Here is a 25,553-nt window from a genome sequence, read left to right as displayed (position 1 = left end):
ATGGACGGCGAGTAAAGTCCTCCTCAAATGCATCCATGGCGATGAGACAGCAAGGGTTATGGCAGAGACGCATGAAGGCGCTGGCGGAAATCATTCGGGCGGACGCGCGTTAGCAATCAAAGTAAGGAGCTTAGGGTTCTTTTGGCCGACAATGAACGCTGATTGCGAGTCATACGCGAGAAGCTGCGACAAGTGCCAACGACACGCCCCCAGCATCCATTGCCCAACCGAGATGTTGCGCACAACCACCGCCCCTTACCCGTTCATGCGATGGGCGATGGATATCATAGGACCGCTTCCTTGTTCCCGCCAAAGACGCTTCATCCTGGTCCTCACCGACTACTTCACTAAATGGATCGAAGCTGAAGCATACGCTCAAGTCACAGACAAAGAAGTCCGCGGTTTCGTCTGGAAAAACATTATTTGCCGCCATGGTCTACCTTATGAAATTGTCACCGACAACGGATCGCAGTTCATGTCAGGTAATTTCAAGGAGTTCTGTAGCAAGTGGAACATTCGATTAAGCCCCTCCACCCCTCGCTACCCGCAAGGTAACGGACAGGCAGAATCCTCAAACAAACTCATCATCGATGGCATTAAGAAGCGTCTGGACCTGAAAAAGGGTCACTGGGCCGACGAACTCGACGGAGTCCTATGGAGCCACCGCACAACCCCGCGAGGATCGACTAAAGCGACACCTTTCTCCCTCGCCTACGGAGTCGAAGCAATGGCTCCTGCTGAAGTTAACGTTTCAAGCCTTCGACGTTCCAAGATGCCTCAATACGTCGAGCTCAACAAGGAGATGCTACTCGATGCCCTCGATGAGATAGAGGAACGACGAGACCAGGCTCTGCTGCGCATCCAGAATTACCAACACCAGATCGAAAGCTACTATAACAAAAAGGTTCGAGCCCGACCTCTGGAACTCGGCGACCTCGTCATGCGCAAAGTGTTCGAAAACACTAAGGAGTTAAACGCCGGCAAACTCGGCGCCAGGTGGGAAGGACCTTACAAAATCATTAAAGTCGTCAAACCTGGCGTATACAGACTCCAAACGTCGCGCGGCGAAGAAGTCCCACGTTCATGGAACTCAATGCACCTACGACGCTTCTACCCGTAGGAGTATGTCTTAAAAAAAAAAAAAAAAAAAAAAAAAAAAAAACCGAGTAGATGCACCCTATGGTCACTTCTACTCGACCGAGTAAATGCGCCACTCACGGCCACTTTTACTCGGGAAAAACGAACTACGAATGGCTTGATCCTCAACCGAGGTACGTAGGCAGCCTTAAACAGGTTCAGCTGTAACAAAAAAAAACCGAGTAGATGCACCCTATGGTCACTTCTACTCGACCGAGTAAATGCGCCACTCACGGCCACTTTTACTCGGGAAAAACGAACTACGAATGGCTTGATCCTCAACCGAGGTACGTAGGCAGCCTTAAACAGGTTCAGCTGTAACAAAACCAAAGTCAAAACCTTACCTAGATCTCAATCGAATAGATAATGGCTTTCATATCGAATGGCTCTCGTACCTCCAGCAGAGGATACGCGGACGCTCACACTCCTTTGCTTACAAGCTATGTCCTGATCAGACACTTGGCTCCAGGACCTTAAACAGTCGCGATTCACCTATGCCTAAGCATTGAACCGACTAAACAGAGTGAATCCTTGCCTTTTCTCGACTAAAATGTAACGGCTTAGCTACCCGGTTACTTAATTGTCACTGAGGAAACGGACAGAAGAACCTTCCACTCTTATACTCAACTCTTTGTTAGCAAAATTGGACAACTTGTTATGAGTAGATGCGCCCCCGTGGTCACTTCTACTCGACCGAGTAGATGCCTTGGATTTAACTCCAAATCGAAACATGATAACAGCCGAGTAAAACCAATTACCGGTTCATCACTTGTCCATTTGCAAAAGGTTAATGATAAAAATCTGATGTTTCCAAACACTACAGATAGGCCGAAAGCACGAAGAAAAAAGAGAGTCTAAAAACACAACAACAAGGTCTGTCAAGACCACAGAAGAAAACATCCTATTATTACATACAACGAGATCAAACGACAATGTCTTGGTCGTCCCTGCTCGGGGCAAGCGGTTCAGCCGTTTCTTCTTCAACGGCTTGAGCGTCAAGGTCTTCAACCTGAGCAGGAGGGTCTGAAGCTGACAAATCCCGGACCGTCTCTTTGATAAGTGCCGGCGACGACCTGTTCTCTTCCTCACCCACCTCGTCCTCTTCTCGCTCCTCGGACGAAGAAACCAGGACCGGATCTTCGGCGGCTACATTCCCTGTGTCTGCTTGAATCGCGTCCCCGGTCGCCTTGAGATCGTTCCCGTCAGGACGCTCCTCGGTGGGAGTTCCTTCGGGAACGACCATACGCTCCGGCGGAGCGGAAGTGATGTCTATCATCGGCTCATCGACTGGATCTTCGGTCGCCTCGCGGGAAGTGATCAGCTGGGAAGCCGATTCGTGGCCAATCAAACCAACGTTCGATCCGTACGGGTCGAGTACCCCCATGAGATCTTCACTTACAAATCGAGAAGGGAGGTTGAGAGGAGAGAGAGCAAAGTCATCCTCGGAGAATGGCTCAAGACGGAGCTTAGCGACCTCAGCCTCATGCACCTTCTCCTGTTCCGAAAAGATGTCGATCATACTTTGCGGGATCTCAGTCCCGCTATCTCTTATCATCTCAAGGCACTTTTTCGTCCCTGAAGCCTGCCCGTACAGACTCTTGGCCTTCTCTAGCGCGTTAAGGCGATCCAGATAACCCTTCATCTTATCAACGCAGCGAGTAGACTTGTCCGCCATAGCCGTTTGAACCTTGATCCTCTCGCGGGTGACCTCCTGCACCCTAGAGTTCCTCAGACGTTTCCTCTCCTTGATCAGCGTTTCAACGACAGCCCCCCTCTCTTCCTCGAGCTCGGCCTTCTCTCCCTCAAGGGAAGCGACCAACCGCTCTAAGCGAGCTTTCTCGCGTAAAGCTTCCTTCTTCGCAAGACGGTCAGACTTCAGCTTCTCTTTCAACTCCTCAAACTTAACCCGGAGGACCTCTTTCTCTTTGACCGCTTGGTCGCCGGCCTTTTTGTTTTCGGCACGTAACCTCTCGATCACGCCCAACCTGGTTCGTGCGAGCTTCTCCGAGGCGCCCAGCTGGGTCATCGTCTGCTTCAAGGTGCTATCGTACTTCTCCACGAGATAATTCATGCTCCCGTCACTCTGCATAAAGCAATAAACACTTAAAAAATTTGCAAGAAAGAAAAAGCAAGGGAAAACGAGGTTACCCTTTTGCTCGCCACAGCTGCATCAATATACTCCTTCTTGAAATACAAGTCATCGAGCGGCGGCAACTCCTTCGTCCCGCCACGGATCTGACGGGTTAACTCCGCGCATCGAAGCGGGTTCAGCACCAGCGGAGTCCTCTCGTCGTACAAGAATTCTACGCGATCCGGGAATCCTCTTCCCGACATCTGCGGAAGAGAACCTCCACTCTCACCATCTTTCCCCCTCGCGGCAGAAGAAGGGGCTCTTTTACTCGATGGAGATCCATCCTGAGAGCCGCCTCCGCTTTTAGAAGGGCCCTCGGGAACGGGGGTCCCATCACGTCGACCTTCATCCCCCGCGGCTGTCCTCCTAGTCTTCTTCTTGGGACACCCTTCAGATGACCCCCGAGTAGAATCGATCGGGTCAAGTCTTCCCATATCATCACTCCCCATAGCCGCTGAGGTCCCCGCTGGTTCCATAAAAGTCTCCTCGCGAGACCTCTTCTTGCCGTCTTTCTTCTTCTTCTTTTTTTTCGCCGCGACTTCAGAGGCATCAGCGGAAGACGGGGCCATCTCTAAAGGAACATTCCTTTCAAGAGTAGAAGGCTGTTCCTCTGGGCTCTGTTTCTTGCTTTTGGTAGCCCTTTCCTTCGGAGGGCTACGGGCTGGAGGCTCCGAGTCCGCGTCCCCATCTGCGCGAGTAGGTCTGACCTCCGAAGTACCAGCAGAAGACGAAATCATTTGGAGCTTCCCTCTAAGCAGCGCGCTCAAATCCGGGATTCCCTCCATCTCTCTGGCTTTGTCGAGAAGTTTTTGCTGCTCCCGGGTAAATAACGAGAGACGTGATTTGCGAGTGCCTAGTACACAAGGAAGCCTCGACTCCCAATCAACTGCAGAAGGAAAAGAAAACCCAATATAAGAACTCCAACGGTTCATAACTTCTCTAAACGAAAACAGCGTCCTTACCTCTAGCGATCCTAGCTTGCTGGCGACGAATCCACTCTCGGCTAAGGTCCGGCCAACGAAGATGACTGTGCGCTGCGATAAGTTGAGCGTTCTCAAAGAACTTTTCAGGATAGGCGATCGTGTTAGGGTGACGAACTGCGAAAGAAAGAAGGGTGTTAGAACTCCTAATCATAACGCGAGTAAAACAGTCAAAACTCTACCGAGTAACGGATTCCATAAAACGCGATAGTCGTCCCCCGGAGGCTCTTCGAAGGCATGCTCGTCAGACTTAACATAGAAATAAGCTCGCTGCCAATCCTGCGTCTTGTTAGGATGGCCCGTCAAGACGTTGTAATTTGCCCGCATCTTTACCGAAAAGATCCCGTTTGGCTCCGCCTTCGTGAAAGTCAACTCTTCGAACACCCTCACACTCATCGAGATATCCATCTCCGCAGCCATGACCATCAGCATGACCGCAATACGCAGTGACCCGTTCAGCAACTGAGAAATAGCAATATCCCGACGAAACGCGTACGACGTGATCAGCCGAGGGATTGGGAACCAGAGCTTGGTCTGGTCCTGGAAATAGGATTCATATACACATTGATATCCGACCGGAGGCGACCACGGGCGCTGCTCGGCAGATGGAATAAGAAAAGTGACACCGGCGCCGCCGCTCTCCCTTAATAACCTCTTCACGGTCTCGCTAGAGGAACAAGAACTGAATACGTTCCCCCACGATTGAACCTGCGGGTCGCGTAACACCTCTCGAGGAAGCGGAGGAAGCTCCTCAAAGATTCCACCAGGATGATATACTATGGGGCGGCAGTCTGACCTCTCCGCTGTGCCCGCCTCCGAGATCTCGCGACTTGACTAGGTGCTTCTGAGCCACATGTTTCTCTACCCTCATCCTCAACGTTCTCCTCGGCCTCTTCACGAAATTGCCTATGAGCATCAGCGACTAGAAGGCGTTGAGAGAGGCTCATATTCTCCGTGTCTCTCAGGGCATCGCGATGAATTACGTCAAACTCATCCGGCGGACCGCCGTCCGCGTCCCTAGCGGGGCTTGATGGGGCAGCAGTGCTTTTCCCCTTCTCTTCACGCGACAATCGACCCTTCGAAGCCATCTTTCTACTCGGGGGGAACGACTAAACCGATAAAGTTCTAAGCGTATTCTACGGGAGACTTATCTAGAGAGAGAAAACAAAAGTAGAGAGAAGGGAGAGAAAGTAGGATACCTGAGTCTGCAGAGAAGAATGACGAAAGTGAAGAGGAGAAGCCTATTTATAGCAAAAACGAGGCGCATTCTTCGAAGCATCATCATTAGGTCTACAAGGCCTAAATGGGCTTCGAAGGCCGCCTAAATGCCCAAAAACTTACTCGCGACGGTTCGGCTTCTCGCTCAAACCGGTTTTCAATCAGGAATTCGAGCTGAAATTAATCTCCGGTTCTGGTCTAAACCGACTCAACAGAACTAACCATCCAAAGACCGCCCGGGCTCTAAAACCGGAGAATTTTACCCCCCGAGTAAAACACAATGCATCATGAAAAGACGCAGCTCGGCGCGACTAGATCCAACAGGCGACTAAAATCATACACAGGCAAAGCGAGTTGTTTACCCCCCGAGTAAAACACAACGCATCATCAAAAGACGCAGCTCGGAGCGACTAGATGCAACAGGCGACTAAAATCATACACTGGCAAAGCGAGTTGTCGCTGGCATTACGTCCTGTTATATGAACGAACCTGACCCACAAATTCACTGAGACCGACAAGCCGCTCACAAGTGAACTGGGGGGGGGGGGACTTATTGTAGGAGATGGATTGCATCCCTCCACAAGGCCCATCAAATAACAGGCCGTAGCCCGACAATTTCGGTTGAGTTTAGTCGGCTTAGCGGCTAAAGACGTCGGCTCGACCCTAGAGTACTTTAAGCCAATCGGCTAAGATGATCAGTCGTACTCGGCTTAGACGAAATAATACCAAGGCCCGCATACTCGGCCTTTGGTGACAGGGCCCATAGGATAAGTGCGATTAGGGCATCACGAACAGAGGGGCTATAAGAGTGGAGGAGGAGGCAACGAGCAGAGGACTTTTGGACAACCTACACACTAAGCGGCTAGATCTAGGGTTTCTAAACGATCATTCTGATCTTGTTGCTTAGACCTCAAATCTTGTCTCCTTATTTCCCATCAATCTTGTAACCCTTTGTCGGATTCTAATAAAAACGTCTTTAGTCACCCATCTTGAAGTTCATCATTCCGATCAACTGAATCCCGTACAAACAGAAGAGAAGTGAACTTCTCCGGACCGTACTCTTGCCTTCTCCGCCGGAATCTCAAATCAATCCCGAAGATCCGCCGCAAGAAATGCCTACTCCACCGGCAAAATTCGATCCTAGTCGAAGTAATTCTCTAATCTCCCCCACCTTTCTTCTGCAACATCAAATCAGTTTCTAGGGTTAGCTTTCTACTTCCTAGCTTATATCCTCTAATTGAGAGATTAGAGATTCAATTAATTGATCTAAACATCCATCTGATTCTTAGTTTCAAATGAAAGATTCATGAATGTGATCTAGTTATTTCACAATCTGCATTCATTGTGAAGGGGACACTAAAGCACGAATCAAAGCATTAGGCTAATGGATTAATGAACTAATCAAAACACTTTTCTAGCTGGAATTGACATCGGTGAAACCCAATGGCAAAACAAACTGTGCTTTAGGCTGAGACTGGTGTTCAAGGCCGGTCTGAGTATAGTTGAATGAGACATCCCACCTTGGCCTCCACGTTTTAAGTATTTAATAACATATGAATTATCGGTGCTGGTGTTGTAACATTATTTTTTGAATTTGCTCTTTTTGTTTTGCAGCCGTTTGTGGACACAAAAGCTCCAAAAGATCTGAGAAAAGAGACGTTGTGGTCTTCTTCCAAACGGGCTTATAAAAAACGTTAATAATTGTATGATGCTTAATTCTACGATGGTATGATGATGTTTATAGATTATTTCTCTCATATTTTAGATGGAAGTGAAAAAGGCTTGAAATTTTATTTGATTATCTATATTATAGAATACAGTATTTACACATTTACAAACCGGAATCACCCTGTCTAAACACATCTCTTTAACTAGACCAAGAAAAAATCCGGTAAACCGGTCTGAGACAATCAACCGCATGCTTAGCCTTAAGACAGAATCTCTGAAACCAGTTCGTGTCCGGAGCTGATACGATCATAGAAGATTGAAGATACATCGAAGCTGCTCTTTTCACCAGCTCGTTTCTAATGGCAATGTTTGAAGAATCCATTTCCGACAAGAGAACACCGTCTTGCGAAGGAACAGAGTGACAAAGGAACGAACCAAAGCCATCAGAACTCGAGATCACATCTTTCAAGCTCGTGTACCGGAGATTGTTGTGATCATTGTCGTCCGAGATAAAGAGGAAGGGTGGTTTTTGTAACATTTGGAAACCTTGTCTCCATATTCGTCAAAGGAGTTAAATATTGGGGAGGCTAACGAGTTTATATATCTTCACGTGTTTTAGGCGACCGATGATACCTTTTATTTAGGCAGAATTATCGGAATGGCCCTAAATTCTGTGGACTTTCCACTTTTAGATTGTATATTGAGGAATTAAGAGTGGACATCTAAACTGCACTAAACCAAACCATTGTTTTAAAACCGAAACCCAATCAACTTTTATTTGTTATGTGATCGTGTTAATTAACCAGATTAAATGTGACGCATATTATTTTTGGTCTCATTTTGTTCTTCTTTAATGATAGTTTTAAACTTCGATGGAAACATAACTTTGAACTCATCTTAACAAAACATATTTTTACAATATATATATATATATAGATTGTTGCAACAACATATATGGTTTTTTAGCAAAATATGTATATATATGGGTATATCACTACACGAAAACAGTGGTATTCTGACGGACATTCCGACGGAAAATGAAATCCTCGGAATTTTCCGAGGAAATTCCGAGGAAACATCAATCCGTCGGAATATTCCGAGGAAATTCCGAGGAAAAATGTGTTCCTCGGAAAAAACTGATGAATTCTGAGGAAATATTATAGGGATTTTACAAAATTCCGAGGAAATTCCGACGAACTAGTGATCGATCGATGCGTTTTTGGACATATACCCATCGATCGATCACATTGTTACGCTTTGGTCCATATTAGTGATCGATCGATGTGTTTTTGGACATAAATCCATCAATCGATCCGTTTATAAAAAAACATTCGAGATTTTGAAACCCCAAACACTAGTTCCTCGGAATTTCCTCGGAATATTCCGAGGAACACTTGATATCCTCGATCGATCGATGGGATAATCTAATCGATCGATCACATTGTTACGCTTTGGTCCATCTTAGTGACCGATCGATGCGTTTTTGGACATATATCCATCGATCGATCCGTTTAAAAAAAAACATTCGAGATTTTGAAACCCCAAACACTAGTTCCTCGGAATTTCCTCGGAATATTCCAAGGAAATTCCGAGGAACACTTGATATCCTCGATCGATCGATGGGATAATCTAATTGATCGATCACATTGTTACACTTTGGTCCATCTTAGTGATCGATCGATGCGTTTTTGGACATATATCCATCGATCGATCCGTTTAAAAAAAATTGACGTTTTGAAACCCCAAACACTAATTCCTCGGAATTTCCTCTGAATATTTCGACGGAATTCCGAGGAAGAAAATGGTTTCCTCGGAATTTCCTCGGAATATTCCGAGGAAATTCCGAGGAAATATGGTTTTTAAACCGAAAACAACGTTTTGCGGTTTGAATAACACCTATATAACCCTTATTAAGTGTCTTACGTTCATTATGAAGTCAAAAATTTGTTCCTTACCCTATAATTAACACTTTTCCGATTGTATGAATGAAATCCCACAACATAAGAGAAACACTTATACACTTTAATGAACGGTAAAGGGAATACTTTCAATTCGTTTTGAAATTTGTTATTTCATGGTTTATACTCATCTATACAAAGAATCCTCAATGGTATGCATTGCAATTGTATAAGAAATGAAATATGGCAAAAAAAATTGATGTTTTGAAACCCCAAACACTAGTTCCTCGGTATTTCCTCGGAATATTCCGAGGAAATTCTGAGGAACAATATAAATTAATAGAAATACATGCACAGGATATTTTTTTCCCTCGAATTAATGAAAATATTCCGAGGAAATTCCGACGGATATTTAAGTGGCCGTCGGAATTTCCTTGGAATATTTTCATTTAACCGGGCAAACAAGCCGCCAAATATTTCACAAAAATTGAAATTGAAAATACTGAGGGAATTCCGACGGAAAATATCCGTCGGACCCAAGGTTTTATAAACTCGAAACGCATCTTCTTCCCCATCTCTCTCTTATTCCTCTCCGGCGATCTCTCTCTCTTTCCGGCGTTCTCCACCTTCTCTCGCGACGATCTCTCCGGCGAATCCTTTCCATTCCCTTACAAATCATGTAAGGATCCTATCCCACTCTCTTAGGTCCTATTTGTTAGGTTTTTAAGTAGATTTGATGATTTTAGAAGTTTTTTGATAGATTTTTGTTAGGGTGATTGGGTAGGATTGTGATTTGTTGTGTAATAGGTTTAGAATTGTGATTTGGTTGTGTTGAATTGATTTAGAACTTTTTTTTTATAAATTGTTTAGTATTTTTGTATTTACAAAACGTTTTTTCTATATAAATTCGATTTTACAAAACGTTTTTTGTATATAAATTCGATTTTGGATTTATAAAAGATGATTTTGTATTTATAAAAATATTTATATTTATTAAAACTAATTTTGTATTTATAAAACATTTTTTTGATTTATAAACACTATTTTTTTATTTTTGTATTTATAAAAACTATTTTTAAATATACAAAACGTTCTTTGTATATAAATTTGATTTTTTGATTTATAAAAGATGATTTCATATTTTAAAATTAATTTTGTATTTATAAAACATTTTTTTGATTTATAAACACTATTTTATTATTTTTTGTATTTATAAAAACTATTTTGTATTTATAAAAAGATGATTTCATATTTATAAAAATATTTATATTTATTAAAACTAATTTTGTATTTATAAAACATTTTTTTTATTTATAAAAACTATTTTATTATTTATTGTATTTTAAATATGTTTTCTATTTCAATATTAAAGACTATTTATAAACACTATTTTATTATTTTTTGTATTTATAAAACTATTTTGTATTTATAAAAAGATGATTTCATATTCATAAAAATATTTATATTTATTAAAACTAGTTTTGTATTTATAAAACATTTTGTTTTATTTATAAAAACTATTTTATTATTTTTTGTATTTTAAATATGTTTTCTATTTCAATTTTAATTTTATATTTTCGAATTTCAATTTAAAAAAATAAATTTATAATTTTTTTTTTAATTTTGGAAATATTCCGAGGAAGTTTATCCCTCGGAATATTCCGAGGAATTTCCGACGAACTTGTGGTCCTCGGAATTTCTTCGGAAATTCATTTCCTCGGAATTCCGTCGGAAATTTCCGAGGGATTTCCGAGGAAAGATGAATTTCCGAGGAGTTATTTCCGAGGATTTTTTTCGTCGGTATGTCGTCGGAATAGCGTTATTCCGACGACATACCGACGATTTTTTCCCTCAGTATGCCGCTATTTTCTTGTAGTGTATGTTGTGGTCCTTCCATGATTTTCCGGGGCCAATCTATCCTATACTAAAAGGGATATATGAGGAGTAGGGAGGCTGTTCACGTCCTCAATTAAATCAACCAATGAGGAGTTTCTGTTTTGCCACATCAGCCGGGCCTCACAATTGTTTTTTTAATTCGCCCAATTAGACCCAAAACCCACAAAAAAACACGGGATGAAGCTTAGCTTCACCTCTACCAGTTCGTCTTCTCCAATTGAAGAGCAAAGAAACCGAGTAGTAATCAAGCCATTTCTACACAATCAATACGTTCTTAATGATTTCGTTCCATCTCCCTCTTTTTTTCCTTCTTTGGATTTGTCCGATCGATTAGATCTTCGTAATTAGATCTGAAATTCGCAAGCTTTAGGTCAACTGGTTTCGTCTCTGTGCAGTTCAAGGAGCTAGCTCAGGCTTATGAAGTTCTCAGCGATCCGGAGAAGCGTGAGATCTATGATCAGTACGGTGAGGATGCACTCAAGGAAGGAATGGGTGGTGGAGACGGTGGTCATGACCCCTCTGATATCTTCTCCTCTTTATTTGGTGGTGGTGGTGGACACCCTTTCGAAGGTTAGTCTCTCATCTCCCAATCGGTTTTGAGTTTTTGACTTTTGAATAGATGATAAAGGTTTGATTTTTTTGGTTTTGATTAGGTAGCAACAGCCGTGGAAGGAGGCAGAGGCGTGGTGAAGATGTTGTTCACCCTCTGAAGGTTTCCCTTGAGGATTTTTATCTCGGGACAACGAAGAAGCTCTCGCTTTCTAGGAAGGCTTTGTGCTCGAACTGTAACGGGTTAGTACTTTTTTAAGTTTATGAAAGAGTTGTTTGGTGACGTTAATTTGATTTTTATGAGGGCAGAAAGGGTTCGATGTCTGGAGCTTCGATGACTTGCGGTGGATGCCAGGGATCTGGAATGAAGGTTTCCGCAGAACGATGAAAACATTGCCAAGTCTAAGTCTGATGCTTTTGATCTGTGTATGCTCATAAAAGTTGTTTCTTTCTTTCTTTCTTCGGACGACTTATTTGCTTAAAGTTCTTTTTTTTTGTAGGTAATGAGGGATCTTTGATGGTGTTATAGTGTACTGGGAGCTCAGTTGATCATATGAGTTGCGTTGGAGATCTTGCATGACGCCTTCAGGAAACCAGTAAGATTAATCTTATTAAGGCCTTGAAGCGATAGATTCTGTTTTTTCTTTATAAATGAACAATCAACTTGAAGCTTGCTCTGCTGCAATCAGCTTCTACTTTGTTAATCATGGACGCACAGTGAAAGCTGTATAAACTTCTTCTTTTTTTTTTTTGCTGTAGAAGCAATTCCAGAAGTTGGATTAGCATTAAAGAGGGTAAGAGTTTGTATGTGAGGAAATTGCAAGAAGTATGATGATTTGTGTTGTTGGATGACTCTCATAAGGCAATGACAAGCATGAAAAGATCTGATTGACTTGCAAATGCATGGGAAAGTATCAAGATGGTCCAAACGTTAGAGTCGTGAATGACACTGATAATGTGATGACTGATTCAGTTAGAGAACAGCTTCCAAAGACTGTTTGTGCAGTATGTGGAAACAACTGTTACAAGTTTCTTTTGCTAAAGAATATTGTAGAGAAGGTCTTGAGATCTTTGCTAAAGACTGTCATAGAGAGTCGTGAGTATGTCTCATATTGAAAGTCTTAAAAATGATCAAATTGAAATATGCATAATGTGGTATTCTCTCATTGTAAACATGTCTTCGTGTGCATTTTAGAATGGAATATTAATTAAAAAAGGCAACTTTATTAGTTAAGGTATACATATTTTATGTACTTGGTCGTGATGAAAACAAATATATTGTGCTAAGGCTTGCAAATATCAACTTAAGCAAAAAGCCTTTTTGAAAGGTACGAATCCTACAATCCTATTATACTGAAGAATGAAACTGCTGAAGACTATTTTTATTTTAAACTTGGGGTTTTTTAAATTTATGTCCCAAATTTCATTTATATTTTGTCTCATTCTATCTAGAAGACGCAATGGCAAAACAAAAGATAGCTTTTTCTTTAATTTGGTTACTTCCGATTTAATTTAACACCAGTTTTATAATTAATCCAACTACATTTTTTCTCTAAATTTTTTAGTATATCTTTCCTTCAGTGTTTTCCCATCAATAGGGAGGAAACTGCATATCTTCTGATAAAATTTCAAATAGAGTCATGAAGTTTTGGCTGTCAACAACTAACAAACCATATATATATATTTGAACTATGCAGATATATCTAAACGAATATTCAAGATGCGAGAAATATGACTATGCAGAGATATCTAAACGAGTATTCAAGATGCGAGAAAGATGATGAGATCATCTCTGTTCAAAATACTTCATTTTCTCAGCAAACTGAGGTACCAAAACAACAAGCTCCCCTCAATGTAATCTGTATTTTTAGACCCGTCGGTCCGTGGCACATATAATCATATGAAAAATCTCACTATGAATTTGTTTCCACTTTTTGTGTGCACATGTTAAGAGAGAAGGTGATGAATCATAGGATGATGAATTGATGATTCTCTTGAGCGTAACATGAGCATACTCGCTGAACATGTTTTCTAACCCATTAGAATTAATAATTTTCAGTTAAATAATAAATAGTTCAGCTATTACACATTCAAATTGTCATGCATATATTTAAACTTAAATTTCTTTTATAATAACTATGCACAAACTATAATCAAATTAATATACTTACATATGATCTATACATATTTTGTTTTCTAAAATGTTGTTGAAAAATGTTCTTGATTATAAAATTATAGATAAATCATATCAATGATAGCAAAACCGGCGCGTAGCGCCGGCAAACCTCTAGTAACCTATAAAAATGTTCCTAGAGTAGTTTGAACGAATTTATAAATAATATAGATAAGAAAAATTACCTATAATAACTTACATTTCTTTTGTAATGACTAGAGTAACACACGAAAAGAAAGAAAGAGAAAAAATACCAGCAAAAGTCTAAAATACTCCAATCCAATAACTAATTTAAACAAAAAAATAGATTTTTTTAAATAAAATTTTCATCTTATATATTAAAACAGAAGTCACAACCTTGATTCATGCGTGATTTTTAAAAAATTGACCTAATGGACCTATTCATAGAAAATCATATTATATTTAATCTCTAATCTTATCATTTAAATTTTGGATCTACCATAAATTTTTATGGGCTTTTTGCAAAATTGACCTACAACTTAAATTCAAACACAAAACTAACCTCTTTTTCTTTTTGAAAATTGGTTTTGCCCTATTCACCCCACAAGTTCATATAATTTACGAAAATGCCATCAATTTTTTTTTATTTTTTTTTCGAAAATGACATCTTTACTCTCTCACCCTCATCATCTTCAAGTAATTACAAGATTGCCATTGTCATCAATACCACAACCACCATGAACAACCAATTTGAAGCTCTTAATGCTCCCAAAATCGATTTACCCTTCTTCTTTTTCCATTCTTGCGAACTAAACACAACATATCTCTCACTTTCTCTCCACAATGAGCTAAAAAAACCCAAGATTTTGATTCTAAAATTTTTATGGTTCATAGAGTCATAGAAGCTAACGATTCTGGGTGGGTGACTTTCGTTTGTGATTCTGTGTGCTTGGAGAAGCCTTATGTATGCTAAGGAACTTATCTCACCAATTTAAGGTATGACATCGAGTTTTTTTCCAGATCTGTTCGTCAGACGACTTACTTGGGAAGTCGTCTGGCTGTAGACGACTTACCTGGAAGTCGTCTGGCTGTAGACGACTTACCTGGAAGTCGTCTGGTCAACGCAAAGGTTATTTTTGCAATTGACTTTGAAATCTGTAACCTGAGACGACTGAAAGTTAAGTCGTCTACTATTGTTTGGTTTCAAAAAAATTTCCAAAGAACCTAGACGACTTACATTTCAGTCGTCATAGGTTAGTTTTGCATTTGACTGGATAATTACAGAAGTTTGACTTCCCCAGACGACTTACATTTCAGTCGTCTGTCAAAAATTAAAATAATAATATTAAAGTATACGACTTACAATTAAGTAGTCATAGGTTAGTTTTGCAATTGAAAAAAAAACTTCAAGATTTAATTATACACAGACGACTTATAATTCAGTCGTCCACCAGACGACTTACTTGTAAGTCGTCTGGGATTTTTTTCCGAGATTCTGGTCAAACCTCGTAAATCCTGGACGACTTACATTTCAGTTGTCTCGTGGACGACTGAATTATAAGTCATCTGTATATAATTAAATCTTGAAGATTTTTTTTCAATTGCAAAACTAACCTATGACGACTTAACTGTAAGTCGTCTACTTTTAAAAAAATTATTATTTTAATTTTCACTAGACGACTGAAATGTAAGTCGTCCAGAAAAGTCAAACTTCTGAAATAATCCAGTCAAATGCAAAACTAACCTATGACGACTGAAATGTAAGTCGTCTAGCTTTTTTGGAGTTTTTTTTTTCCAAACAATAGTAGACGACTTATTTTTCAGTCGTCCGAAATAACAGATTTCAAAGTCAATTGCAAAAATAACCTCTGCGTTGACCAGACGACGTATAGTTTAGTCGTCTGGACAACTTAGATTGAAGTCGTCCGCGTCTTCTCCGCTAGTTTTTAAGTCTTCTACGTTAGTTTTTGAATAACTTGTATTTTTAAGAGTGATAAGTAACTTCAAGATATGTAAAACTCATATTTACAAAATATGTTCTCTCCCTTAGTTTTACTAAATTTGACTAAGTTTTTCAACGCAAACTTATAAAAAAATATGATATGCTTTGACTAGTTACTATTGTTTGTTTCCATCTCTTAAGTATTATTGTTATAGACAATAATGATGACTATTGTTATGAGTTGGAAGAAGGTTAAATGCTTCTTAAAATGTTGTATCAATATGAAGCTACCAACATTCTTGTTTATTAAGATGAGAAAAGGCCATTGGAGTTTATTATTGCATATGAGAGATCCAAAGATAAGAAAAAGGCTACTGAAGTCTATTATTTCATTGATTTGTAAATGTGTAAACACATTGTTAGCACATTTAATACATCTTGGAAAACATTATTACTGATTTTACAAAAAATTCACAACTAAAAGAGTAGACATGCAATTCACAAAACAGATCACAAACAAAACTATTATAGATCATTTCTCTACAAAGACAAGCTTGAATTCCACTTGAGCAGACAAGACCAGACGACTTTTAAGAAGTCCAGACGACTTCTAAGAAGTCCAGACGACTTCCAGGAAGTTCAGACGACTTTGTCAGAAGACTTTTAGGAAGTTCAGACGACTTCCAGACGACTTTACATGAAGTCCAGATGACTTTTAGGAAGTCCAGACGACTTTCAGACGACTCCCAGACGACTTCCAGACGACTTCCAAACGACTAACAAGTAAGTCGTCCCAAAAATCTTCCAGATCTGAAAAACCTGCATATTAAATCCAGATCTGAAAAACCTGCATATTAAAAAACGTTCAAATGACTTAAAAACAGAAAAAATGAGTGGAAGATTAGATAAATCTACCTTTACAGAACACACAAAAATACATATCTAAAAATAATAGATCTACCTCTAAATTAGTGGAAGATGAGTACCATTTAATTAAAAACCTCCAAAAAAGATAGATTAGTAAGAAAGACATGAGACAAAACTGAAAAATTCATATAAAGTTTGGTGTTTTCAAGTCAAAGAGATTAGAGTGGGTTTGGAGAGTTTTAGTTTGGGAAAAAAGTAAGAACTTTATACAACAAGAAGTTACCAAATGAAGAAAAATCAGACATAAGAACTTACCAAAACGCTCAGAAAAATCCAGACGACTTCCTGGAAGTCCAGACGACTTCCTGGAAGTCCAGACGACTTCCTGGAAGTCCAGACGACTTTGTCAGAAGACTTCCAAGAAGTCCAGACGACTAACAAGTAAGTCATCTCAGAAGTCTTCCAGATCTGAAAAACCTGCATATCAAATCCAGATCTGAAAAACCTGCATATCCAAAAACGTTCAAATGACTTAAAAATAGAGAAAATGAGTGGAAGATTAGATAAATCTACATTTATAGAACACACAAAAATACGTATCTAAAATTAATAGATCTACCTTTAAATTAGTGGAAGATGAGTACCATTTGATTAAAAACCTGCAAAAGAGATAGATTAGTAAGAAATACATGAGACAAAACTGAAAAATTCATATAAAGTTTGGTGTTTTCAAGTCAAAGAGATTAGAGAGAGGTTGGAGAGTTTTAGAATGATGAACATTACATTTTTGTTGCAGCCATTTGAGAGGAGGAGAGAGAATGTGTAAAATTTTTTTTATATAGGGAGACAAAAAATCCAATTAGGTTAAATATTTTTGACTCAGACGACTTCCTAGACGACTTACATTTCAGTCGTCAGTTGAAGAAATTAAAACAGACGACTTACATGTAAGTCGTCCAGAAGAGTTTAATATTTTTAGTGGGAAATTAAATATTTTTAGCGGGAAACTAAAATAGAAGATTTTCCAGACGACTTACAAGTAAGTCGTCTGGTTTAAATTATTTAAGCGGGAAAATAATTTTAGAAAAAAATTTAGGCGGAAATATTTGGACAACTTACATGTAAGTCGTCTGTTTTAATTTCTTCACCAGACGACTGAAATGTAAGTCGTCCGAGTAAAATGATCCGGTTAGGTTAAAACGTACATTGGTAAAATTAAAGGTTCGGTACGATGTGGACGACTGAAATATACGTCGTCCGGGTAAATTATTCAACAGACGACTGAAATATAAGTCGTCCACACCCTAAACATAACCCCTAAACTTAATTATCTAATTAAACACTTCATAAAACCAAATCAAACTTGAAAAGTGTTTACTATACACAGAAATAAACACATATAGGTGAAAACTAATTTTTGAAAAAAACATTTTAGTTTTCCAAAATCTAACCCTAACAATACATACAATACTACAACATATGTTTGCCAAACTCCTAAACCAAAGTATTTCATGATTCACTATTTCCACTCATCTATCTTCAAAACAAATCAATTTTATCATATCTTAATTTATATCACTTAAAACTGTTTATAATTACTTGATTTTTATTTTTCACGCATCAATATATTTTTTTACAAGATTTATAAATTATTTTTAAATTAAACTGGTACCAGACGACTTACACTTCAGTCGTCCAGACGACTTCCAACATCTCAGACGACTCAGACGATTTACTGGGGCTATATTCGTAAAAATGGCTTCAGTTTTTTTGTTTGGTCACAAGGGGTTGAGCTGTAATTTCACTAGGCTTTTAGGTTAGTTTTGCATTTGATTCAAGTTTGGGTATAGGTTTGGGATTAAAATCAAGTTGTGGGTTAGTTTTGGCAAAAACCCCAATTTTTATTGGGCTATCAATAATTAAATTTAAACAATAGAAGATCCATTAGATTTATAGATATTATAAATTAAATAGATATAATTTAATGTTGTAATACTATATCTCCATATGTTAATTATTTAAATATTTGTCGATGTTAACTTTTAAAATTATAAAGATTTTTTTAAATAACAAAAATCATATTATCTAACAATGATTAATCTTTACTACCTTAAACCGATGAAAACAAATTTTAAACTATATAGTAGTTTATTTTAAAAATTAAACAAAAACTAAATGTTTAATTATTTACTCGATAATATAAATCTGTGAAGCGTAAAGTTTATTTTTTTAAAAGCTTTCTAGATTTGTGAAATATTATAATATTTTTGAATATGACAATAAAACAATATTTTACTAATCTTTATATATATAGTTACGATTTTAATAATGAAATAATAATCCGAATATATATATAGAAGAAGATAGAAATAATGTGAAAGTTTGAAACAATCTATTTAATGAAAAAAATATACCGTAAACTTATTATGTTTTAAAAATTGATATATACTACATATATATATTATAATATATATCAATTTAGAATTGAAAACAAAATATTTATATAAAAATAAATGAAAACAAAAATCCGCGCGGATCGAGATACAGTTTAATTTAAAACACTTGGAGTAGAAATCGTTTTAAAAAAAATTTCACCCCCAGCCTCATAAGTCGTAACCCATGAACCCTAAATCCCTCAATATCTCAAATCCCCCAATTTAACGTGATTTCACCTTGATTCGATCTTGTTTGCACCTTCTTGGCTAAACGTAACCGTAGCCAAGCTAGTGACACTGTTCGTTGATTCAGTGAATGGAAGAAGAAGAGAAGCAGATAACATGTCTCATGTCTGTGATTGTTTGCGGTGGAAAGAGATCTCTGTTTGAGACTTCTTCTCTTCCCCTCTCCAAGAAACTCTGTTCCTTGTCTCCCTCTCGTTTCTCCTCCTCTCTTCTTCTCGATCACCTCGCCGCCATTTTACCCGACATGGATATTCACGTGAGCTTTTCCATCCCGAAAGTTTCAAACTTTGTTTTGGATATTTGCAAGATTGTAACTTTTCTTGACTTTTGTATGAGTTTAGATTCTTGAGCGAGGAATCAACAAATGTTGGAGATGATCTTTGAACCAGCTTCATTAGAATCCACCAATCAAAAACCTGAATTATCTCTAGTCCAGGAAGAAGCAAAAGTTGCAGTACGAGGAAGAGGAGGATCATCAGGGAAGGAGGTAAGTCCTGAACTTGGATGGCACTGAGTGGGTTGAATTATTTAACAGGGAAATGACGAATGCTTCAGACATGAAACAAGTATGCTCTCACGCTTCATCTGAAACAAGCACTGCAGAACAACAGTTCCATCCCTAGCTAGTACCATCTTTTTTTAGGCAAAACTTAAAAAAATACATGTAATGTAATGTTTCAAGTGTATTTTCTACCCAAAAAGTACATATGTACATATATTTATAAATATGAATCTACTGTCAGTTGACAAGAGTACATCAATTATATGTGAGGATATCTTTATAATCTAGGTTTCTGTGTGAGGTATGCAAAATTGACACAAACCATACAGCATCAATGCTATTAATGGTAGTGAGCTTCGTTCAACAATGTTTGAGGAATCTTTCAGAGTGTGCTGTTCAAAGATTGTGTTATGATAGATCAAATTGAACTCCACAATATTACTCACTTTCAGTTCACAATGAATAGTATGTTAGACAAACGTTTACTCTTTATTACCAACAATGAAATTCGCATAAAAGGACACCACAAATAATAAATCAGCAAAGGGAGTGAGAAATGAAGTTTTATAAGAAGAGAATTAATCAGCCAAGTTAAAAGTCTGTTACTACATATAAATTGTAAAGGTCTGCCATAACGTACTTAAAAACATGCTATGATATAGAGTTAGTTATGTTATTAATTTATAAGTCTGCTACAAAGTATACTTATATTCGAAAAGTTTGCCGTTTATAAACGAAGAAAATATGTCTGCTACTTCAAAAGCAAAATAATCTGCCAAACTATATAAAAGTCTACGAGAAAAATTTCGTTGGGTGCAAGAAAGTCTTCCACATTTTAAAAACCTGTTCTCATACAACAAAAATCTGTTACACAAAAGCTGACAGCCGAAAAAAAAACTGCCAACGTAAATAAATATATTGCAACGTATGGTAGACTTATTCCCAAAAGTATTTAACGATATCAAGTCTGTTTTAATAAGTTTACGGTATGTAAAAAATCTACCAAAGACTAGAAAAATTGTTATCTCGTGTGGTAGATTTTTATCGGCAAACTTATTTGTCTCTGACATATTTTTGATGACGTGGCAAAATAATAATAATGGCATTTTTGTAAATATATTTTTTGTTAACAAAGAAAATAAGGACATTATGGGTATGAAAAACAGTCTAGTAATTAAAAAAAATTATAAGCTAATCTAGTAATAAAAACATGATTTAGAGTTATTTGAGTAATCTTCCCGATAAGAGAAATTGTTAATTTTAAGTTAGCATGTTTGGTATATTTTTTTTGAACTACCATGTTTGGTAATTAATAGCTATTGCTTGTGATATGATTATTTACACTAGATTTTTCTCCCGGATTACTTTATAACTAGGTGATAACTGCATCCTGCGCAGAGTGAATAGACTGAAAGAAATCATAATTTTTAATCTATAGATATAAAAAATGTAAAAGTCATAGTCACGATATTACATGTTATATAATGAACGATTGAACGAAATTGTGTATGTCTATATAAGGTAAGCTTTGTTTTTCTAAAAACTTGTGTTATTGGTTGTGTGTAATTGAAATATAGATCATGGAAATGAATGTATAAAAATAAGCAAAGACTTATATAAAACTAGTTATGATTTAAAGCAAAAACGAAACATAGGCAAAATATTTTGCTTTCATAACATAAATTATGAATATAAGATAAAACGAAACATAAGAAATAGAATCCTCCTATACATTAAAAGAGAAGTCACTTTAGTGATTTCTGCTGAGGTGGCACTCATATAGAGTTTCTCAGGAAAAACGTTATAATTATATTGGCTGGTTTTTTTGAATTTTTCTTTTTCATTTATTTTAATCAATTGCTTATGTACACAAGCCCAAAACTATTGTCGATTTCGTTAAGCCCATATATAGCTAGGGGATAATAATTATCGATTTAGTTTAGCATTGGGTACCCGTTCAGGTTCGGATCGGATATTTCGGATTTTCGGATATTTCGGTATAGAGGTATAGAACCCGTTCGGGTATTTCTATACTTCGGGTCGGGTTTGGGTATTTTTAGTTCAGATTCGGTTATTTCGGATCTGGTTCGGATATTTAGATTTTGAAAAAAAAATTAAAATTTTCATTTCTCAAGTTTTTATATTTAAAAATATAACTTTCAGTTAACTAATTTTTTTATTTTTAATAGATTGAATAGTTAATAGATTTGGACATAACATTTTAAAACTAAAAAGGCATTAATTTAGTTTTTTTTTTTAAATTTCGGATGTAACTTTTTGTTAATTTTTTTAATAAAAAACTTGACATGCATTTTAAGTGAGTAGCAAATCATTTTTTTTCGTAATTGTATGTATATCATATGAACTTAAAGTATGTGTAGTATCAATATAAATATTTTATATAAAATGAGAGATGTAAACTAAAAATATAAGGTTAATTATACATATGTTCGGTTATCTTCGGATATCCATTCGGGTTCGGGTATTATCCGTTCGGGTTCAGGTATCCAATCTCTCCTTATTCAATACCCGTTCGGGTATTTTGCTATTTTGGTTCGGATTTCAGTTCGGGTTTTTCGGATCGGGTTCGGGTGCCACTTCAGATATCGAGTAAATTGCCCACCCCTACTAATTAGGTTGTTTGTTTTTAATAACTTACCTTTCCAATATGGATTACTTGCGCAAGTTGAAATCATTAAATATGCAAATAACTTGTTGACAAAATTTGTTTTTAATAACTTACCTTTCTAATATAGATTACTTGCGCAAGTTGAAATCATTAAATATGCAAATCATTTATTCACAATATGGATTACTTGCGCAAGTTGAAATCATTAAATTTTATCGATTTAGTTTACCCTTGGGCAAGATTTAGAATTAAGACAAATATTAAAAACTTTCTTTATTATTCAAACTGTAAACTTGCGCATGTTGATATCATATTTATTATATTAATTACAAAATATTTTAATGTTTCTAATTAGGTTGTTTGTTTTTAATAACTTACCTTTCTAATATGGATTACTTGCATAAGTTAAAATCATATCATATGCAAATCATTTTTTGACAATACACATTTAATATCTTTCTTTAAACGATTTTATTATTTATTTTTGCAAAATATTAAAATCATTAATATGAGAATAAATCGACTTCATATATATAGGAGACACCCAAGGTCTTAAAATACAAACATTCTCTTTTCATTATTTAAAGTATTATTCACAAATCTCTCCTCTCATACTATTAAGGTATTACGACAATGTTGCTTGTGTGCTAAGAAAAATGTGTTTAGACGCAAAGGTTCCTCATCTTTAGAACCCTGAACTCAACTCTTTGTGTTTTGTCTCCAAAAAGCATGTCTAGTCTATCTTTTCCATGTGTTGAATACTGGTAACGACAATATGGTCTTCCTTTTCTTAAATGTAGACCAGGTCGTGAGAGTGATAGTGATCCAGAAAACCTTGATTGAACATGCTGAGAAGTTTTCGCCAAGTTAAAGCAGTTCTTGAAGAGGTTCTTTAGTACTTTATCTCTCTTTGTTGAATATTGTCCGGGAAAGTATTACATAGTATCATTTAGTAATACTATCTTATATCATTTTTTTTGTTGAATATACTATCTTATAAGTAAGCTAGCATTATGCATTTTTAATTTAATTCATGAGGTTATTTTCTCACAGCAGAGAACCTTTTGGAATGACGCAGGGAGGAAATTTCTCAGGGATATACAGAAAGGTTCAACTGAAGCCGCTGAAGTGGGATGGTGAAGGCGAAGAATAAAGACCTGTAGAGGCTCTTATGATTCTTAAATACGGCGGTGTTCTAACTCACGCCGGTAGAAAACAGGTGTTTACATACTCTACCATTTAATTTGTCATTGTTATATATATATATGTTTTCCAAATATGGAAGAATTGTTTAACTTATTGACGTTTAACATCACTTGCCATATAATCTAACGAATATTACAAATAACAATTTATGGAAACTATTCTCGAAATTATTGAAAGACTAATAATGTTTTATTTATTACTTTTAATATTTATAATCTATAAAATAAAATAAACGAAATTTTATATAAGATAATTATAATAGATTTATCCTCTACTTGATGAACTGTGTTCGAATATAATTATATAATAACTATTTTAAATATTACAAAATCCAAAAATGTTTATTAATATTATTTTAAATTATTTATCGTTGTTTAAAGAATAAATTTATCATAATTTTAAAATAATTTATAAAATGCTTTCAAAATGCAAGTCAAAGTTGCACTTTCAAGAGTTAAGTCGAGATCTGGATTAAAAATCCTAATAACTGGTAAAGAAGGGAAGCCGAAGACAAAAACATTGAATGTTGTCTACAAACAAATTTTTCAGAATATTCCGTAGTCACGGTACGTAATTTTAATCTATTTTTTTAAATACAAATTTTAAAATATATAAACGGTTACAATTATTTATTTTTTTTGTATTTGCCAGATGGGCTGTGATGAGTTAGAAGACCGATGACGGTATGTCAATTTAATATTACTTCATGTTCAATAAAATTTAGAAATTTATAAATCTATCAAATAATGTTAACCCGTTAAATTACTTACAAAATTTATTTAATTTTTTACACGTTTCTAATTGAATTTGCTTTCTTTATCAAGAAATGTACTTCATAATTTATATTATTTATGGATAATATTTTGATTTTTTTATATTTTCTTTTAATATGTCTACATAAATGTTTGTTTATTATTTATGAAGTAGAAAATTATTCATCTAAAATAAAGAATTACGACACATATACAATCCTTCTATACATTAAAAGAGAAGTCACTTTAGTGATTTCCGCTCATATGGTATTAATATAGAGCTTCTCAGAAAAATTGTTATAATTCTATTGGTCGATTTTTTTGAATTTTATTTTTATTTATTTTAATCAATCGCTTATGTAGACAAGCCCAAAACTATTGTCGATTTAGTTAAGCCCATATATAGCTAGGGGATAATAATTATCGATTTAGTTTAGCATTGGGCAAGATTTAGAACTAAGACAAATATTGAAAACTTTTCTTATTATTCAAACAGTAAACTTGCGCATGTTGATATCATATTAATTACATTTGCTTAGAAAATATTATAATGTTTCTAATTAGTAGGGGTGGGCGTTCGGGTACCCGTTCGGGTTCGGATCGGGTATTTTGGATTTTCGAGTATTTCGGTATACAGATGTAGAATCCGTTCGGGTATTTCTGTACTTCGGGTCGGGTTCGAATATTTTTAGTTCGGATTCGGTTATTTCAAATCAGGTTCGGATATTTAGATTTTGAAAACAAAAATTAAAATTTTCATTTCTCAAGTTTCTTATATTTAAAAATATAACTTTCAGTTAACTAATTTTTTATTTTTAATAGATTGAATGGTTAATAGAATTAGACATAAAAATTTAAAACTAAAAAGGCATTAGTTTAGTTATTTTTTTAAAAAAATTGGATGTAGTTTTTTGTTAATTTTTTTTAATTTTTTTTAATTTTTTGTTAATTTTAAATATCACATTTATTTTTAATAACTTACCTTTCTAATATGGATTACTTGCGCAAGTTGAAATCATTAAATATGCAAATCACTTATTCACAATATGGATTACTTGCGCAAGTTGAAATCATTAAATATTATCGATTTAGTTTACTTTTGGGCAAGATTTAGAATTAAGACAAATATTAAAAAATTTCCTTATTATTCAAACGGTAAACTTGCGCATGTTGATATCATATTTATTACATTTCTTACAAAATATTTTAATGTTTCTAATTAGGTTGTTTGTTTTTAATAACTTACCTTTCTAATATGGATTACTTGCGCAAGTTAAAATCATATCATATGCAAATCATTTTTTGACAATACACATTTAATATCTTTCTTTAAACGATTTCATTACTTATTGTGCAAAATATT

At 36.3% G+C, this 25,553-nt stretch overlaps 4 protein-coding genes across 5 annotated transcripts; 2 read left to right on the top strand and 2 right to left on the bottom strand.

Moving 5' to 3' along the window:
• Positions 1-2,059: 2,059 nt before the first annotated feature.
• On the bottom strand, positions 2,060-5,336 carry LOC125583219 (meiosis-specific protein ASY2-like). Its single transcript, XM_048749852.1, has 5 exons — positions 5,026-5,336; positions 4,431-4,915; positions 4,231-4,365; positions 3,286-4,154; positions 2,060-3,220 (listed from the first exon to the last, which is right to left on the bottom strand). The coding sequence occupies exons 1-5, from the start codon at positions 5,334-5,336 to the stop codon at positions 2,060-2,062; spliced, it is 2,961 nt and encodes a 986-aa protein (XP_048605809.1).
• Positions 5,337-7,090: 1,754 nt separating this feature from the next.
• On the bottom strand, positions 7,091-7,893 carry LOC125583770. The gene has a single exon (XM_048751266.1). It carries the CDS (start codon positions 7,670-7,672, stop codon positions 7,334-7,336), a length of 339 nt encoding a protein of 112 aa, XP_048607223.1. The 5' UTR covers positions 7,673-7,893; the 3' UTR covers positions 7,091-7,333.
• A 3,018-nt stretch (positions 7,894-10,911) lies between these two features.
• LOC106448211 (chaperone protein dnaJ 2-like) lies at positions 10,912-12,730 on the top strand. Of its 2 annotated transcripts, XR_007320845.1 has the most exons (5): positions 10,912-11,498; positions 11,582-11,720; positions 11,787-11,903; positions 11,978-12,073; positions 12,237-12,730. XR_007320845.1 is itself a non-coding variant. In XM_048751265.1 (4 exons), exons 1-3 carry the CDS (start codon positions 11,417-11,419, stop codon positions 11,863-11,865), a joined length of 300 nt encoding a protein of 99 aa, XP_048607222.1. In that variant the 5' UTR covers positions 10,914-11,416; the 3' UTR covers positions 11,866-12,073; positions 12,237-12,730. The 2 variants fall into 2 exon arrangements, 1 of the variants encoding a protein (XP_048607222.1); XM_048751265.1 differs by having other exon boundaries at positions 10,914-11,498; positions 11,787-12,073.
• A 6,190-nt stretch (positions 12,731-18,920) lies between these two features.
• LOC125583218 lies at positions 18,921-19,792 on the top strand. Its single transcript, XM_048749850.1, has 2 exons — positions 18,921-19,430; positions 19,594-19,792. Exons 1-2 carry the CDS (start codon positions 19,172-19,174, stop codon positions 19,722-19,724), a joined length of 390 nt encoding a protein of 129 aa, XP_048605807.1. The 5' UTR covers positions 18,921-19,171; the 3' UTR covers positions 19,725-19,792.
• The last annotated feature ends 5,761 nt before the right edge of the window (positions 19,793-25,553 follow it).

This window comes from Brassica napus, chromosome C3 (assembly GCF_020379485.1).
Source record: "Brassica napus cultivar Da-Ae chromosome C3, Da-Ae, whole genome shotgun sequence".
Lineage (NCBI taxonomy): Eukaryota > Viridiplantae > Streptophyta > Magnoliopsida > Brassicales > Brassicaceae > Brassica > Brassica napus.
Note: the sequence above shows the minus strand (reverse complement) of the source record. Positions and strands in the feature narration are given on the sequence as shown.

Coding starts and splice junctions, on each gene's coding strand:
- LOC125583219 (XM_048749852.1), bottom strand. CDS start 5,336: ATGGCTTCGAAGGGTCGATTGTCGCGTGAAGAGAAGGGGAAAAGCACT. Junction 4,916..5,025: donor GGTCAGACTGCCGCCCCATA/GTATATCATCCT, acceptor TTGTTCCTCTAG/CGAGACCGTGAAGAGGTTAT. Junction 4,366..4,430: donor TTTATGGAATCCGTTACTCG/GTAGAGTTTTGA, acceptor TTTCTTTCGCAG/TTCGTCACCCTAACACGATC.
- LOC125583770 (XM_048751266.1), bottom strand. CDS start 7,672: ATGTTACAAAAACCACCCTTCCTCTTTATCTCGGACGACAATGATCAC.
- LOC106448211 (XM_048751265.1), top strand. CDS start 11,417: ATGGGTGGTGGAGACGGTGGTCATGACCCCTCTGATATCTTCTCCTCT. Junction 11,499..11,581: donor TGGTGGACACCCTTTCGAAG/GTTAGTCTCTCA, acceptor GGTTTTGATTAG/GTAGCAACAGCCGTGGAAGG. Junction 11,721..11,786: donor TTGTGCTCGAACTGTAACGG/GTTAGTACTTTT, acceptor TTATGAGGGCAG/AAAGGGTTCGATGTCTGGAG.
- LOC125583218 (XM_048749850.1), top strand. CDS start 19,172: ATGGAAGAAGAAGAGAAGCAGATAACATGTCTCATGTCTGTGATTGTT. Junction 19,431..19,593: donor TGTAACTTTTCTTGACTTTT/GTATGAGTTTAG, acceptor GAAGGAGGTAAG/TCCTGAACTTGGATGGCACT.